The following is a 14,825-nucleotide window of genomic DNA, read 5'->3' as shown; positions in this document are numbered from 1 at the left end:
TGATGAAATTTATCCCCTTCTACAAACTCTTTCCCGCCTCCATGAGGTCTAGAAACTTTGGGAAGCTCTCCAGTTAGAACCAGTAGCCAGGCATCGACAGATCCCCAGTTGTGCAGCAGTCACTTAGGTTTCCACATATACAAAGAAAAAAGAAACAGAATAACCTAGTGAAAGGCCACAATACTTTTGTCTCTGGGCTGCTGTGGGTTCAAATTGCGATTCCCTCCTGAGAAACTGGGCAGAATAGAAAGAAAGAAAGAAAGAAAGAAAGAAATATATATATATATATATATATATATAGTATAAAGATCCTAGCTTTCCAAACTCAGTAGTTTGCATAAGGGCGGGGGTGCAGCTTGAAGGTTGGGTGAAGAAGTTGGGGTGGATTGTGGGGGGGGGGGGGAATGGCAACATGCCACTCACTCCTGTAAGGTGCCTCAGTGTGCTGTCCCCCCACATCTCCCCATCTCTGGACCTCTATTTTGTACATATCTATACTGAGACATATATAGATATATATAAAAATTAGTACAGAAGTGACTGTATATTATATATAAATAAACTTCTGTGTTAACTACACGTTCTCTCCGTTCCCATCCCTGTTTTAAAAAGAGAGAAGTGGTCCGACCGGTATAAAAACAAACCCGAAGACAGGATGCCTCTGGAAACGTCACCCGAGGCCTCCAGATTAAAAATGTGGGGGGGGGGGGGGCGGGGGGGGGGGGGGGCTCAGCTGTCATCATCGCAGAAACTGGGAAAAGGACCGCTGAACTGGATGACGCTCTGGCGCTCCGGCGCAGTGGAAGCAGCATGAGCACTACTGTCCTCCAGGCCCACATTCAGGGAATTCAACATCTCCTCCAAAACTTCCTTATAGTTGATGTCCTGGCTGGGCAAAGAGAAGCCATTGGAGAGGGGAGGGACCAGGGCCTGGGGCAAATGTTCATGTGCTGAGGGGGAGCCAAGGGGTAAGTTCCCAGCCAAAGCTGCAGCACTGTTGTAGGGAAGGGGGAAGCCGAAATGCAGTGGCGGGGGAGGTGGTGGCGGCTGGGTGGAGGTCTCGGCCCAGAGGTCTGGGATGCCATCACTGGAGGGGCTGTAGGTCAGGTCCAAGATCTCATCCTGCTGCAAGGAGGATGGCTGGGAGGGCAAGAAGCCAGTGCCCCCCGTGGACTGGCTCAGGTCCAGCGGAAGTGTCTGCTGATGGACGGGGTAGGGAAGGTTTGGCTGAGAGGCTGCCGCCGCTACCAAAAGGGCTTGCCTCTGCTTTTGCTTCACATTCTCATCCATCTGCTTCAGTTCTTTCCGCACCTGCTCGACGCAGGATTCTGGGATCTTAATCCCTGCAGGAGGTGGTAAGAAAGGACCAGTCAGCAGCTTCACAGATGCCCCCTGTTAATGCACCAACCCTCTCAGAGCCCAATTGACCCCTGGCTTGGAAGTACATGAGATCTGCATGCTCAGCTCTGTATCCCTCTCTCTCTCAACAACTTTCAAGCCCTGAGAGGGACCTCTGAGACTGTCTCCTGTCTTTTTCTTCTCCATGGAGCTGAGAGCAGCTAGACCTTCATTGTCTTGACTCACTTTCCCACTGGTACAAGGCAGCAACAGGAGTCCCTCCAGTGTTTGACAACTGCCAGATTGTGAACTCCTGTGCCCCATCCAAAATGTGACTAAGGCACTCATACAGGATACTGGCCTGTTTCTGTTTGGACTGCAGCTCTCACAATCGTACACAGGCCCCATGGTTTCAATGCTGATTCAGCCTATGTCTCTCTCTCACAGTGCGCAACCTCCCTCAAACCGGCAAAGCCCAGAGAGGTTGGCCCACAACACCCATAACCTCCAGCCAGCAGGACACATGGCTATGGAAGGAGGATGAATTTCTGAAAAATGATGCTTTTGTGCAAAACTACCATCTCTTCTCTTTTGTGAAGTGAAATACTGTACACACAGACAGCAGCACAGAAGGACAAATCAAAAAGACCAAAGCAACCTCTCCCCTTCTGATGCTTCAGATTTTCCAAGAAATCGAGGCAACAAGGCTGAAAGTGATCACTTTCAGCAACTGGCAAGTTTAGACAAGTTTAAAAAGTCCATTCTGAGAAACACGAAAACTCTCTGGAGATTGACTGAAAATCTCTTACATGCTTGGACAAAGATTTCCTGGTTTCTCATTCTCACATAAGAAAACAGCAAAAGCAAGGACTTGTACATCAGGGGCAGCCAAAGTGTGGTACGCAGGCCAAATCCATCCCCTCAGGGACTTAAACAAATGTCCTCAAATTCCCTCTGGGGTGTGTGAGGCAGTTTTGCCATGTGTTCGACCGCCCCCCCCCCCAGCCATTTTAGTCTAAGGAGAAGCCCTTTTATAAAACAGAAAGAGAATTCTGGTCACTTCTTGTTAGTAAAAAAGGCCACTCCTGGGGCTAAAATGGCCCACGGAGGCCTAAAATCACAGCAAAAAGGATGTTGGGGTATTTGGGGGTGGTTTCTTTTTTGCGAGGGCAGCCCCCTAGCCTCCCATGCTTATCGACCTCCATCCTACATGACTCTCTCACCACCTCCCTCCACTCACCAACTTGCTTCTTCTTCTCTTTAGTCTTGAGGCGGACAATCTGCAGGTAGTTAGTGTTGGTAATGTCAGCCATGATGCCGGCGATCTTGCTCCAAACCCGCAGCAATGCCCCACACAGCATGTAGTAATGGCGCAAACGGGTGCCCTGGAAGCATTCCTTCCCTTCCTGGACCACCTTGCAGTGCCCATTCCTTTGCCCGGGAAAAAAGAGTGGCAGGATGAGGGGAAGGACAAGAAAAAGAGAATTACCTCCCAAAAGTGACAATGGGAATCTAAACTCTATACAAACCACTTCTGGGATCCTGTTTTTCATACATTCCTTTCCAACAGAAAGAGACGCATGGAAAGCAATTACAGAGCTAGGCAAGTTCCTTTCAAAAAACAACTTGATACAGTTATGGTTCTCAGGCCCTGAACCCATCCCTGAGTAATTTTCAGAGACAGCTATGTTAGTCTGATCCATCATTTTTAAAAGTAGACAGATGGAGTCTGGGGACAACTTTAAGACTAACAGCTTTATTTTAGCATAAGGTTTTGTGGATTTATTTTCTGAATTTTTAACTATTTTTTAATTGTAATAAACCACCCTGAGTCCTGAACTGGGACAAAGGGAGCATAAAGAAAAACAACAACCTCTTACCCCAGATGAACTACAAGATTCAAACCTTAGGTGTGTATAATGGTTATTTTTGTTGTGATGTGCCTTCAAGTCAAGTCTGACGTCTGGTGACCCTAAGGTGAACCTATCTTGTGTGTTTCTTGACAAGATTTGTTCTGAAGGATTTTGGCTTTGCTTTCCTCTAAGACTGAGAATGGAACTTGCCCAAGGACATACAGTGGGCTTCTATGGCTAAGTGGGGAATTCGAACTCTTGTCTGCAGAGTCTTATTTGAATTATGATAGAATCATAGAATAGCTGGAAGAGGCTGCAGGGGCCATTAGTCCAACCTCCTGCCAGGCAGGAATAGACAACTAAAGCATTCCAAGAGATGAGCAGCCAACCTCTCTTTAAACACTCCAAGGAAGGAGAATCCACCACCCTCCAAGGTAGTCTGGTGAATAACTCTTACAGTCAAGAAAGTCTTTCTAATGTTTAAGTAAGAAGCTTTTTCTTGTCATTTGAATCCAGTTCATGTCCTAGTCCAGTGATGGCAAACGTTTTAGAGACTGAGTGCCCAAACCACAACCCAAAAGGCCTGTGTGCCCACAGAGAGGGCTCTGAGTGCCATCTCTGGCACTAGTGCCATAGGTTCGCCACCACTGTCCTAGTCTATGCAGCAGCAGAAAACAAGCTTGCTCCATCTTCTATACAACATCCCTCCAGATATTTAAAAATGACTGTTCTGTCACCTCTCCAGTCTTCTCTTCTCCATGCTAAGCACCTCCCTAAGTTGTTCCTCATAGACTCCTGGTCACTCTTCTTTGGATACATTCCAGGTTATGTGAAGAACATGAGCTTATTATATACATGGTACCTGCCAGGAAATCATGTGTTTACTTTACTTGTGGTTTTAAAAGAAAAGGATTTCCAGTGTGTCTGCTACACACAGAGTTTGTTGCACTTCCAAAAGGGGTTCAAAACTGTCCAAATGAAGGTCTCATTTCTCTCATTAGCCCAGGGCAAGAAGGTATCTCCCTTTCAAGGTTTTACTTACCACACAGCATGGTTGCAGTACTGCAGAGAAAAGGTATAGTTGTTTTCCCAATGTTCTTTGGCATCTTCTGGCGATACCTGAAGGACAGAGTGACAGAGAAAAGACTGTTCAGAAGCATTTTCCCTCCCCATTTTCCCTCTGAGGACATGTGGGATGCGGACAAGCAGCAAATAGACATCTGTGGAAGTTCAGCTTTACCTTTCGGTACTTTCTGTGAAGACTTTCCAGACTCTCCGGCTGGCTGTGTTTGCCGATGTTTGGCTTGTAGAGGGTGAAATGTTTCTCATGGCTCTGCTCTGCCAGTAGGCAGGTGTACTTGCTGCCTCGGACCTGCAGGAAGCACAAGACTTACAGTAATTTCAGGGCAGTTCTGAGAGAGACAAGAGATCAGGACAAGATCGCAAGACTGAAAATGGGGCTCAGATACACTCATTTTCCTCCTCCCTCCCCATCCCTTTTTCCTTTTTATGTTGTGTCTATAAAAATATAAAACCTTGAGCAAGAGCTCAAATTAACATGTGTAGCTCAACCACTTCTTTAAGTTTTTGCACAGCACATAGGAAACTACTTTTGGGATGACTGGCATATTCATATATACTGGTAAAAGCAAACTCAATTATTTGAGAGCTGGTCCTTCTGTAGCCAAAATGATACCGTCCATGCATGGAAGGAGGCATCTGATGAGACAAGGAACCCTAATGTTCACGAAAACAATAAGGTAAACAGGAGAAGCCCCCCAAAACAGCCAGCTGAGAGCAGAGACACACAAAATGGGACTGTTTCTCCACACAAAAGGCTCACAGTTTGGGGTACCTATGGGCTCAACTCCACACCCAATGTTTCTTCTTTCTACACAATACATACAGTATATAGCACTAGATATGAAGGTTCATTGGGCAGGAATCTTTAACTGGTGGAAGACTGATGATGACCACGGATCTAAACAAGACTCAAATAAAACTAGGGCCAGATGCATTTCAAAATTCTTCCTCAGTGACCAATATTCATTAAATCTTCCTAGCATTTCCCATCAGACTGAGTCAAACACATCAGTGTAGGATAAATATGCATTTTGCCTTAATCACCCATAGCTATGTTTATACTTATCCTGTACCTGGCAGAGAGCTGGAGTTTGGGGGGGGGGGATTATAAAATGATCTGGTTATCTACTCATAGTCAGACACAAAATAATACATCATTCTCAGAGTCCTCTGGAGGACTCTAGCAGGCAATGTAATTATTTAATGTCTGACTAAGGAATGTAGCCAGATGCTTCTCCAATCTTGCCCAGACTCTCCACCAGGCACCACAGTTTGGGTGGTGAAGGCAAGAGGTATGCTTATACTTATTTAAGTTTTATTTAGATGAGCAATCCGCAATCTTCTTCCAGTTATGAGATTTATGCCCAACAAGCCTTCACATCCATTACTATAAAGCTATATGGATTACGTATTTGTTATATATGGAGTACGGATTCTTTGGTAGTTCTTTTGTACATTTATTTATTACATATCCATTTATTCATTGACTCGGCTTGCTTGATGTTTATTAATCTTATTGTTTATTCATTATTGATGTTTATCTTCTTCTGTTCTTCTTCTTTCTGCATATCCAGTTTGTCCACTTAGAATGAATCAAAAATAATTCTCGCATGTGTGCATAGAAACACATGTACACATTCACTCCAGCTTTCCTAGCTTTACCAATAAGGCCAGGGGGAATTTTTGACATCTCACAAGAGACTTTTCCTGGTCTTCCCTCACCTTGGTCTAGTCAACCACAAACAGCCACAACACCATCCCCACTAGCATCGCCCACCCTTTAGCCACCTCACCTTATGGGAGAGGTAGAAGCCCTCATTGAGCCCTGTCAGTTGGAGCGACTTCTTGTAGGCTTCTTCCCACTTTATGCCTCTGTCGACACTGATCTGGAAAAAACAAAGGCAGAACCATGCAGAGAAGACATGAAGTACCACGTGGTGGTCAAAAATATCCTCAAGGTATGGGCCACCTCACCTGTGTCCTGTTTAGACCATGAGGACTGGAATCTTTTCTGTTTAGGGAAAGGGCCACAGCTCTGTGGAAAGTACCTGTTTGGAACTCAAAAGGTATTGTCCCAGAGTACCTCTAGGTAGCAGTCACCCTCCTGCCCCTTCTGGTGTCATACAACAACAATCCCTCCATTGGGCAAGCATGGGCTGAGGTCTGTTAGTGGTATGTGCAAGTGAAATTCAGCTTTATGTCTTTTTTGGGTTGATGTAGAGACTGGCATTGTTTTCCTTCCTTCATATGGACCTCCCACAGCATACCACAGAGTTGCTGCAGAACATTTTGAGAGCCAGTCTGTGCTTGGTAAGATCAGAAGAGTCTGGCTATGTCCCTGCAGTGAAATGATTGCATCATCTGCTGAGGTTCACTGGAGTCATCTGGAAATCTCAACAGATGATGCAATCATTTTGCATCTGACTACAAGGACATAGCCAGACAGTTCTTTTATTCCCATCCCTCCTCCATCAGGTACAGAATGGTCATGGGCAGATCCTGCAGTGGCTTCACAGTAAGTCAGGGCATGAGTGAATGGCCAGCTGTAGAGCAGTTCCACATGCAGAATTATTATGCTACTTTGGAGTAAAAAGAGAGGAGAGAAAATATTGCTCAAACACAGTAGGGAGTATGCCAACCGTGATATCTGAGGTCACCTCCTAGACAAGAAACCATACCAAGGTTGCAATTGTGACTCAGATTTGCTCATTTCTTCTTCCTTCCCAGCCTCTTCTCCCTTCTGTGTCATTTCTATGAGACTCTTTTCAGAGTCTAATTTCCTCTGGCCTCACCCTGGCAGATGCAGCCCAGCCCAAGGGTTTCCCATAGCCAGCCGTGGGGAATTGGATTACCAATCAGGGATAGTCTGGGTAGAAATGCTTGCTAACGGACCAGTTCTACTATTGACATTCTGGTTCCCATCAGCAAAAGGGCTGGAAGGCTTCTCTGCTGTGTACCTCCTGCTGCATCATTTACCACTAATAAATCTTATCTTATAACCATAACATGTCTCAGGGAGACATGGAACTACACATGGTTCTGGCACAGAACTTTTAATTGTTTTTAAAATTGAAATCACTTAATTGATTTCCTTCTGTGAGAACTGCCTTGGGTTCCACTCTGGGAAAAGGGCAGCATATAAATCAAATCAGGTCAATAAATAAGAAGACACTTGTTGTAGACAATGATGCACTAGAACAGAGCTATTCAAAGTGGTGGTTCCTGGACCGTTGTAGTCCCAGAGCTACTAACTGTCAGTCAATGGGAAGTTTCAGGAAATAAAGAAACAGCTATAGCCAGCAGCCACAAATGTGGTGCTGATCCCTCAACACTTGAGGAAAAAATTGCCCCACACCAGATAGACCAAGAAGCACTATAATGGATAAACATAGTTGTGAGTCTGATCCAGCTTCTCGTGTTGCCCTTCTACAATGACCCATTCTTACCTTGTAAAAGACCACCTGTCCATCCTGTGGGTGGCCAGGTGTCAGAAAGACCTCTTTGCTCTCTTCATAGATCTCATCAACGCCAGGGGCTAGATCTGGAGAGTGGGGAAGGCAACAAATATAAGCAGGTTTGCAGAGAAATAGAAAGAAAATATTTGCCCCACCTCACAGTCTGTACCACACTTATGTCTTACTGTGATGCCATGGGTAGGCCTGTGTAGCTTGGTTTGAACAGTGAACAATGAACAATGTGTAAGCCAATTGCCTCCAACAAGCTGGGTACTCATTTTACTGACCTACTAAAGGATGGAAGGCTGAGTCGATATTGGCACCTTCCAGGATTGAACTTATATGTTGTGGCTGCAGTGCCAGCATTTAACCACTGTGCCACCAGGGCTCCTTATGACTCTGCTTAACTTCCAAGATCCGACAGGATCTGGAGTTTTCTAGGGTGTTATGCTCCTATATTTACTATTATTACTATTGTTGTTCTCTTACCCAGAATCCCCATGTCATATTTGCCATCCTTCTTGTCCCGGTCAATCAGATAGTCGAAAGTGTCACTGAAGTACTGGAAGAGCAGGTTCTGCTTTTGGACCTCCAAGCCTAAGATGCGGTTCAGAAACTTGGTGATGGAGCAGTCTGAGAAGAGAAAGAAGAAGAGTGAGAGATGCCTGTGTGGCTAACTCTTCTTGCCTGCCAGTGCTCCCTTGGAAAATTTCTCTAAGTCAGTGGGGCAAGAAAACATTTCGCTCACAGGAGATACATTAGTTTTGTTTGGGTTCATTTTATGAAGAGTGTAATAGTATACACCAAAGTGCTTTAGTGGATTCCTACTTGGCAGGGGTTGGATAGATGGCTCCCAGGAGTCCCTTCTAGCTTTATGACTCTGGGGGTGACCCTGGGAGGAAAGGAAAGAAAGAGAGGCCAAAAAAGGGATGGCTAAATAAAAGAATGAAAACAAATACACCAACAGAAAGTGTCTGAATCAATCAAATGATTTATCAAATTATTTTCTTGCCTTTTCCCTAAGAATGGGAATAGTTGAAAAAGAGAGAGACTCAATAGTGAGTTTTTGAAAGAGAAAAGCAGTAAGCCAGGGATCATTTTGTTTTGGCCTCAGACTACCATTGCATCTCTCAATAAAATGCAACCCTCAGTGGGGTAAAAAAACAACAACAGTTCCCTACTTCTGAGCTAGACTTTTCTGCCAAACAGAAAGAAACAAGAGGATGAAACGATACCTTTCTCCACAGTCACAAAGCCATAGCGCATCTCTTTGCAACAGATTCCGACCGAAAGGAGACACTGCTTCATCTCTGCAAAAGGATGGGGAAGAGAAGAAAGCCTCATGTTTAGGAGTATCAGCCAACCAAATCAGCCAAACTAATTTCATCTTAGTCGGTGAAATAGGTGAAAACTCATGGAATTAATAAACCAAATAAAGACATAGGTGCAGTCATGCGCAAAATGAAAGCATTGCTTCCCAAATAAGAATTCTGCTTCCCCAATGAAATGGTATATCTGACTTTCCTTTGCTTGCTCATGGTTATTTTCACAACAACAACTCTGGTAGATTAGGCTGTCAAATAAAATGACTATTCCAAGGTTATCCAAGGTTATCCACTATTTTTCATGGCTCAATGGAGAGTAAAAGTCAGTTATCCCAAGTCTTTGTGCAACATTCTAGCATATGGGTCAGCAAAGAGCAGCCTGTGGTTCACATACAGCCACCAGAACCCACTAGGTAAAAGAATTAAAGCATTTCTGTCCCCAAATACCCCCTGGAACTGCGGGAGCATTTCGACCATGTTTTACCCCCCAGTCCATTTTAGGCCCAGAAAAAACAAAACTACCTCTGAGGATTCCTTGCCCAAGAAAACCCTATGAAATTCATAGGATTGCCGTAAGTCGACAGCACATGTCAGCACATACAGACACATACACACACATTGAGAATGCATTCCTCCAAGGTCTCCAGTGGGGGCTAATGCAGCCCCTTACCCTCTGAACCTCTGCTCTGATCAGTACACTACATTGTTTCTCAAGTCTATGGCTGGAGTTTGAATAAAAGATTAGCCTGGCTTATAGCTCATGCCCTTAATCACAACATGATGTCTACACCTTCTTTTCCTTTGTTGGCCAGAAGGACTCCCCCCGCCCCTTGTCCAACACCACACTCCTTTCATCCTGGACCACCTTACCCTGGAAAAAGACGCTATCTCCTTTATTGTAACTCTTGGGCACAGGGACTTTGTTCTCCGTCTGGTTGAGGATGGTAAGCAGGACTCTGTCAAGGGCTCTGGACCCATACTAGAGAGAATGGAAGCAGGAGAAATATAAATAATGGAAAGCCATAGAACCATTAGCATGGGAGTGGGTGGGAAACTCGGGTGCTGGAGTCCAGACATGGCCCTCCTGAGGCCCAGGCGTGGCCCTCTGGGTTTCCCCAAATGGCTAAGCCCCCTTTCCCATTGCACAGCAGCTTTGTGTTACTTCATTTTTTGTAGGTTTCCCCCTATTCCAAAAGGTTAAAATCCCTTTTCCTGAGGCCTATCTATTTGCAGAAATAACTTTGTACAATATAATCTGATGGCATTTTGACTCCACTCCTTTTGCCTTTCACTCTGGAATGTGGCCCCTGCAAATGTCTCTGAAATTAAATTTGGCCCCCAGGGGGTAAGAAATTCTTCACCTTTGCATATATCAGCAGTGGGAAAGTATGGCCTTACAAATGTTGTCAAGCCACAGCTCCAGGAATCTCCCATCATTAGCTATACTTGCTAGGGCTGATGGAAATTGTAGTTCAATATAGCAGGACTACCCATTGCCCAGACCTGTGCTCAACCACAGCCGTAAGTGTTTAGCCCACATTACAGAAAGATACAGCTTCCGAGCCTGGCAAACCACATTCTAGAAAAGCAAGTACTGTTCTGTCTGATACTATCGCTACAGTATTTTAATTTGCACAATCCAGGCTTGCTGAGACAGATGTGGGGGAAGTTGTGGTTTCATTTACTTATTTACTTTATGCCCCACTTTTCTCCTGGCATGGAACCCAAAATAACTTAAAACAAGATTGAGCTAATATTTTTTACAAAATTAAAATAAAGATGAACAAGTAATTCTATTAAAAAGCACATAGTTAGAAACAGTTTAACACACCTTTAAAACATATATAAAAAGATGGAAGATAAAAAACATAGCACATCCTTTTCAAAGGCCCTTCTGCCACAGGCTTTTAGAATCTGAATGCCAGATGATTTAAGAATGCCTGAATGGAAAGTTCTTTGCCTGCCAAAGAGAGCAGAGAGGGGACCAAGTGGACCTCCAGTGGAAGGGTGTTTCACCGTCTTTGAAGTTCTCACCTTATTCTCAAAGTTGTACTTGCTGAGGTCTCTGGATTCAGTGGCTCTTCTGTCCCCATGAGTTAAGGCACCCTGTTAGAAGGAAAAGAAGAAAATGAGGTTGCGGGGAGATGTTTATTATAGCTCACTTTTCTCCCATGCAGAACCCTATGCCTTGTAGGCAGTGTAACAGTCAAGGAGGAACCTGCACTTGGGAAAATAGTTTATTGTTGTTAATTCGAGTTCCTATTATTATTTGTGTCAAATGGACTTCAACTTACGGTGACCCTAATGAGGGACCTCAAAGTCACCCTGTCATCAACAGCCCTGCTCAGGTCTTGCAGATTCAGGACAACTGATTCTACCCACTTGTAATGTAGTCTTCCTCTTTCCTACTATTTTCTACCTTGCCAAGTATTACTTTCTTTTTTCAATCATGTCATCTCATGATATGCCCAAAGTACGATAGCCTCAGTGTGTTTGCTTGGGCTGCTAGTGAGAACTCAGGCTTGATTGAGCCTCGGGCCCATTTATTTGTCCTTTTAGCAGTCCACAGAACTTTCCTCCAGCACCACATTTCAGATGAATTTATTCTCTTTTTATCTGCTTTCTTCCCTTATCCAGCTTTCATGATCATATACGGAAATCAGAAATATGGTGGCATGGACAATCCTGACTTTACTTCAAAACATTCATATATCTCACCATAGCCAGTCTTTTACCAATAACAAAGGCATGGCTAAATTGCATTAGGACCGTAACATAAGAGATAACTGCTCTTCTTCTGTGGTGTGTCTTAATTATCTTTTGGCTCACTTTACAGTTACAGAGGGAGGCCATAGTTACAGTTATGTGTTCTATACTACAAGAGAGAAGTTTATTATTTATTTATTTACTTACTTACTTACTTTATTTGCGGGTATTGGCTCTCAGAGCAGCTTACAATTATTATTATATCATTTGGATGTATTTTCTAACAAACTAAGGAGCAACTATCAGGGTATTTTGAAGAGAAAGAAAGCAAAAAGTAACTTGTAAAAATGGTCAATGATCATAGTAACTAAATACCAAAAAGGCTTTGTAACTATAACTGTAGTTCATTACTTTTTAAGAGTTATTTCCAAGCTTTGGGTCAAAATGTGGTGATTTGCTACTCCTAACTCTCACAAAAAAACCCAAAAACTCCTCCAACTCCCCCAAACACAAAAAAAATTGATTAAAAAATCAGCCAAAATGGCAGCCAGAAGGGGGTGGAAACAAGCCAGTGCAGCCCACTGGGGCTAGGTGGAGAAAGAGGGAATGTCCCCTACCTCCTACTCAGTTGCCCACCCAATTTACCACCAATAGAACTCATCTTGTAGTAGTGCTGGCTGTTAGTTTTTGGTACCAAAGGAAGCTTTGAGGAGGTTTGGAATTGCAGCCAGCTTCAGAACTGTAAGCACAGGTGGAGTGAGTGGCGTAGTGGTTAAATGCCTGTAGTGCAGCCACTCACTCAAAACCACAAGGTTGCGAGTTCAAGACCAGCAAAAGGGCTCAAGCTCGACTCAGGCTTGCATCCTTCCGAGGTCGCTAAAATGAGTACCCAGATTGTTGGGGGCAAATTAGCTTACAGTTGTAAACTGCTTAGACACTGCTTAGGTGGTATGAAGCAGTATATAAATGAAGCTTGTTTGTTTTGTTTTGTTTTTAGAGATGTTTGAAAACAGGCCTTAAGGGAAGAAATGAAAACTTACAAGGCTCTCCAGGCGTTTGGCCACGATGGAGGCAAACCGCCGCTCCCCTGCTAATTCAGAGATGAGGAAGATGTACTCTGGAGCAGACACTTGGTTTGAACGGTGCGTCCGACCTGGAAGGGAAATTCACAAATACAGTGGTGATTTTCTACTCTTTCTGGTAAGAACGGAACCGGCTGATGCTACAATCTGGACTGGGGAACATGAAGACTTCCAGATAGTGCTGGATGGCACCTCTGGCCATACTATATCATCACTAGGCTGGCTAGGTCTCATAGGAGTTGGAATCCAGCACATCTGATGAATTACCTTCCCTGCTCCTGGCTAGGGAAGGAGAAAACATTCAAAAATATTTTTAAAATAGGTTAAAAAGTGTATCTTGAGACTGCTGCCCTGATAAGAATCTTCAGTTTGGCATTTACTACATGTAAAATTCACATGTGGTTTTTTGCATGTAAAATACTTATGTACGTTTTCTGTGCAAGACCACCACATGCACATTTTGCTTAGCATAAGTAAAATAGTTGAAACTGTCTGGCTCACCAAACTGCTGAATGGCTCGGTCAGCACTCCAAGGCAATTCCAGAGTCATGTGGACACGCCGTTTCTGATTCTTTACCCGTCTGTCCGCTTGGAGAGAAATCCCTGAGCTTGAGGCCTCGGAGATTATTGCTACAAGCTGAGGGAAACAGAGAAGATCAGGGAGAGGAACAGTAATACAGAAGTGAACCCTTTCCAGACCCTGAAAAGCTACCGTTTGCAAAATATATTCAGTATAATTTTGTAAAGGGACTTATCAAAGTGAGAGGGGAACCAACCACCATCTTGAGGGGGAGAGAGGCCTGGCCTGGAAGACAAAGAGCCCTCCTCCAACCACCATCTTCAGGGGGAGAGAGGCCTTGCAATTTTTTGTATTGTATTTCAATTTTACTGTACACCGCTATGATCATTGCAGAATAGCGGTCTATAAATAAATATTATTATTATTATTATTATTATTATTCAAATCCTTCTAAAATAGTGAGAAATAGCCTACAATCCTTGAAAGTAGCAAAGAAATGAGTAAAGACAACTGCACTCTTTATACTAAAAAGTAAGATGTCATCAGCTGAGATATTGCTTTCAAAAAAAGTGCTATCACCCCCATGTTACCTCAGAATAGAATATTAGTACATGTCTATACTTTCCAAACTCTGATTTCTACCAAATTCAGAACCCAGCCCAAACTACTGTGTTTGGTTCCCCGGGTGTCCTTGGGAACTCACTTTATCTCCGTTCATGAACCGCTCTTTCTCCTTGAGATTCACGTTGTCAATGGAGAGCCCTGGTTCGGCCCGTGTCTCGAACACAACAGAGCCGTCAGGCTGCCGCACAACACGCCCTTTCCGTCCTGTCATCTGCGTAGGAAAAACGAACAATGCAGTTCAACATGCAGCAGGAAAATATGATGTTCCATTCTCTTTATAGTTCCAATATCTGGTGATCCACATGGGGTAATTCTCTTTTTGTATGGGATTTGAACACAGAACCCACAAACCTGTGAGTATGGGAACAGCGAGGTTAGGAAAAGTTATTTTGGGAACAAAATAACATCTCTACATAGAACTAAACTCATTTCTACCCTAACTGGAGCAGCCATTCCATCTAGATGAAAAAGATGGGGAAAACAGAAAAGAAAAAATCCCCACCCCTTCAAGAAGCTACCTCTTATCTCGCTTTGCCTATTCCCCCAAATATCACCCATTTGCTCATTCCACCAGGCTGAGAGCCCTTATAACCCTAACAACCTATTCCTGGCTTTTCTTGTTTTCCTTTTCCCTCTTCTTCCTATTCCTTTTCTGGCGTGACTTTTTTAAGATCATAAAGAGATCTTGTAGCACCATTGAGACTAACAGAACACAGCTGTGTCTTTGAATACTACTTTTTAAAGATTGTAAGCCTTAAGACAGGGAGTGGCTTTCCTTCAGCACCCCATCCTCAAAATATAAGCCTTCTGACAGGATTTTCTCAGGGAGTAATGCAATA

At 43.9% G+C, this 14,825-nt stretch overlaps 1 protein-coding gene across 9 annotated transcripts in view; it reads right to left on the bottom strand.

Annotated features, from left to right (window-relative positions):
* Positions 1 to 289: 289 nt before the first annotated feature.
* The window catches only part of SBNO2 (strawberry notch homolog 2), a 100,006-nt gene continuing 85,470 nt past the window's right edge, over positions 290 to 14,825 (bottom strand). For 8 of the 9 annotated variants that reach the window (XM_042479796.1, XM_042479800.1, XM_042479797.1 and 5 more), the window contains 13 exons: positions 14,066 to 14,197; positions 13,344 to 13,479; positions 12,801 to 12,913; positions 11,089 to 11,160; positions 9,925 to 10,033; positions 8,965 to 9,039; positions 8,219 to 8,362; positions 7,721 to 7,815; positions 6,068 to 6,160; positions 4,432 to 4,563; positions 4,234 to 4,310; positions 2,579 to 2,769; positions 290 to 1,343 (listed from right to left, as the gene is read on the bottom strand). In XM_042479796.1, coding sequence (XP_042335730.1) covers positions 730 to 1,343; positions 2,579 to 2,769; positions 4,234 to 4,310; positions 4,432 to 4,563; positions 6,068 to 6,160; positions 7,721 to 7,815; positions 8,219 to 8,362; positions 8,965 to 9,039; positions 9,925 to 10,033; positions 11,089 to 11,160; positions 12,801 to 12,913; positions 13,344 to 13,479; positions 14,066 to 14,197 — 1,983 coding nt within the window. In that variant the 3' untranslated portion in view covers positions 290 to 729. Of the gene's footprint in view, positions 1,344 to 2,578; positions 2,770 to 3,915; positions 4,054 to 4,233; positions 4,311 to 4,431; positions 4,564 to 6,067; positions 6,161 to 7,720; positions 7,816 to 8,218; positions 8,363 to 8,964; positions 9,040 to 9,924; positions 10,034 to 11,088; positions 11,161 to 12,800; positions 12,914 to 13,343; positions 13,480 to 14,065; positions 14,198 to 14,825 lie in introns of those variants that run through there. The other variant, XM_042479804.1, reaches the window with a different exon arrangement.

This window comes from Sceloporus undulatus, chromosome 7, assembly GCF_019175285.1.
Source record: "Sceloporus undulatus isolate JIND9_A2432 ecotype Alabama chromosome 7, SceUnd_v1.1, whole genome shotgun sequence".
Taxonomy (NCBI): domain Eukaryota; kingdom Metazoa; phylum Chordata; class Lepidosauria; order Squamata; family Phrynosomatidae; genus Sceloporus; species Sceloporus undulatus.
The sequence above is the reverse complement of the archived record's forward strand: the minus strand, read 5'-3'. Positions and strand labels throughout refer to the sequence as shown.